We start from the raw sequence: 3,136 nt of genomic DNA on the forward strand, positions 1-3,136 counted from the left end.
TGGTACTGATTGCAATAAGCCAGTTCCAGAATCAACCTCCCAGTGTTAGTGCTATTCATTACACCATGGATGTAATCCATCAATGGCACCTTCAGAAACGAATGGCTCGTCATACTGATAATCTACCATAGTACGCCAACGAGGAAACATAAACAGAATAATTTTATGGATGTTTTCCAAAACCCAAGAAGTTGGCCTGTGTTCAGCACGACCCAGTAAATGGTACATTTTCAGCATTTTTACCTAATTCCACTTCAGTCTGTGGTATGGAATCAAACCGTGCAATGAAAATTCATATCACATTTGTGAAACATTAGAATCCTCCACTGGAAATAAAGTCATACTGAATATATGACTCCTTTATAATATGCCTAGCACTGCAGGGTCATAGCTCTACACGGTTGCAGAAGCAAGCTTCAGGGTAGATCTCGTATGCGACCCTGGGGAAAGAAGAAAAGTAGAATAGTCATGAAACTCACCTCCCTGCCTCAAAAGTGAACCAAGCAGCATCTCGCCCGTACCGCCGCAGGGCACTTAGCGGCCAAGAGATGAGTTTGACTCTGGGATTCTGGACGTCCCAAAGACAGATGTGCTCATACGTAATCTGCAAGGCACATTCGCCATGTACATCTAAGTTAGGGGATGGCATCAAATACACATTGAATCTCTCTGGGAGAAAAACAAAAGGTTAGTCTAAAATCCCGGCAATAAAACATCAAAGACATTGTAGGAACAAAGAGGCATTTCAAAAATAATTCTAGCCCATATTCTAGGTTTAGGTTGAACATTCAGGAAGATAAACCTTTCTCATAAATTCACAGTCCCAGAAAATGATTTTTTAAATGAAGACCATGTTAAGTAACATAATAATGACATAGTCTGGCTGTCAACACACACTAAACACTATTTACATGAGCAAAGACCATTTTTAGAATTTTTGAATTTGCATAATAAAAAAATTTGTATGCCAATAAAAGACTAAAGGAATGAAACCATTAAAAACAATTTTTCCCTGCCAAGTACATATTAATTACACCCACATTTTTGTGTTCACAAAAGATGCAGGTGCAAAATAATTGTCACATGATTTAATGATATTAAAGTTATATTGATCAACTCATAATTTTCATAACTAAACGAATAAAACTACATCCAAATTATTTAAATAAAACTCCATGCTAATACCATGCACATAACTGACCACCAGTTCAGGAAAAAGCCAATGGATGTATATGAACTCGTTTTAACAAGAACCCTCCTTAGCCAATTACAAATATCCATTTGCTTATTTGGATGACTATTAAAATTTAACCAAGATCACTCTCAGTAAACGACTTGGCTTATTACTGCAAGCAAGTTTTCATCCCCACAGAGTCAGTCATGGTATTTCTGTTGTATTTCTAGAAAATTCATTAATTTAGGAAATTATGAGTCAAAACCTCTAAGCAAAACATGAGCAAAAATACTACTACAGCAAACACATCCATCATGATGGCAGATTGCCTATTATCTGACAAAATAGTATGGCACTGATCTTAGTAGTGGTATTCTGAATTGTTTTATAATAAGGAAGTCATTAGAATTCTTGTAATTTTAGCTGAGCTTAGTACATGGGAGTATCATGATTGCAGGATTTCATGGATCTATTTTTCAGATTTTCTAAAGTTATTTCAAGGTCCCAATAACTAATTATCTGCTGCTTTCTAGCAACTATTATTTTAAAAGTATATTCTAATGGAGTAAAATTTCTCCCAGGGGAATTCTAGAACAAGTCAGCAAGACTGTCATCATTAAGCAAAAAGGAAGAGAGACCATTACCAATTTATTCACTTGGAAGTTCTTCTATAACTGTACTTCACTCAAGAATAGCAAAGTAACAGTGGTAAGAGTGACTGCTTTGGTTAACAATTCCTTGAAGTCACACAAATTACTATTGTAAAGTGCCTTCAAAGACACAGTTGAGTTTTGTCATAATCCCTCCTAGTTATGTACCAGGGATATTCTTATTTCTATTTGACAGAAGAGGAAACAGGCATGGTTGGTATGGTAAAGGGAACGCCTAGGCACAGCCCGCTCTTGGATTCCATTTGCAAGACTATCAGGATACAGCTTCATAAATAGAAATTTGTGAAAACTAGGTGCTGATCTGAGCACTCTAGATCTAAAAAAAAAAAAAAAATCAACACCTATCCTATTTCCCTCTTTATGTCTGGCTTCACAGGCATCTGTCCATGAGGCACTACCTGTGTGTGTCCCTCAGCCCGGACCCTCCTGCCTTAGTGAACCACACAAGGAAGAGCCCAGGGCTTTGGTTGTGTGACCCTGGAAAATGGCTTGGCTTCTCTACCGCTGAACTTCCCAGTCTACAAAGAGACTTTTTTGAATTAGCCAAGCACTTGTAAATCTCAGTCAATAACATTTCCATGGAGATGGGTTATGGCAGATACAGTGCATCCAAAACGGTCCCAGCCTGTAAATGTGTCATGGAGACAGAGTTCCAAGTGAAAGCCAGGGCATTTTTTACTACCAACTGGAGCATGAGCCCACGGAAGCGGTCAGTACAATTCCACCTCAGCCATGTTCATCATCAAGCCAGGGGACCCATGGCCTTTTCTGTTGTGTTCCGTCCTCACAGATCAAGTCAAGAGGCTACAAAACAGCAGGGCGTTGGGATCCAATCTGCCCTGTCACAAAGCTTCGTTATTTGGAAACAAAGAAATAATTCCTCACCTCCAGGCTCATACTATAAACCAACATTGGGTTTTGCTGAAATGTTCATGGGTGTTTTGGTCATTATTACCTAAAATGGTTTAGTCCCAGGTTGAGTGTTGAGCTCAAGGAGTTGGCTCAAGTGTTTCAGTTAAAAAAAAAAAAATCACAGAATTAGGTGGGTTTAAGCCTGAGAAAATACTCATGAAGTCTGGAGTCTATTAAAAACACTGGAAAGTTTTCAATGAAATACTTTTAGTGAAAAACTTAAGACAAAAAAAAAAAACCCATTATGTGGTAAAATCAGTATATTAGGAATATAGGCCCAGGAGTGTACCAAGCACAAGCTGCTGGAATTAGAGCAAGAGCTGTAGCTCTTCTGAGCTTCAGTCTCCTCATCGGTAAAATGGGGGAAGGAACGGTGCCT

At 38.5% G+C, this 3,136-nt stretch overlaps 1 protein-coding gene across 2 annotated transcripts in view; it reads right to left on the reverse strand.

Moving 5' to 3' along the window:
- Positions 1-475: 475 nt before the first annotated feature.
- Positions 476-3,136, reverse strand: part of DOK5 (docking protein 5) — a 95,803-nt gene continuing 93,142 nt past the window's right edge. The window contains exon 5 of one of the 2 annotated variants that reach the window (XM_002912991.4): positions 476-669. In XM_002912991.4, coding sequence (XP_002913037.2) covers positions 476-669 — 194 coding nt within the window. The remainder of the gene's footprint in view (positions 670-3,136) is intronic. The other variant, XM_034640937.1, reaches the window with a different exon arrangement.

Source organism: Ailuropoda melanoleuca, chromosome 13 (genome assembly GCF_002007445.2).
Source record: "Ailuropoda melanoleuca isolate Jingjing chromosome 13, ASM200744v2, whole genome shotgun sequence".
In the NCBI taxonomy this organism is placed as follows: domain Eukaryota; kingdom Metazoa; phylum Chordata; class Mammalia; order Carnivora; family Ursidae; genus Ailuropoda; species Ailuropoda melanoleuca.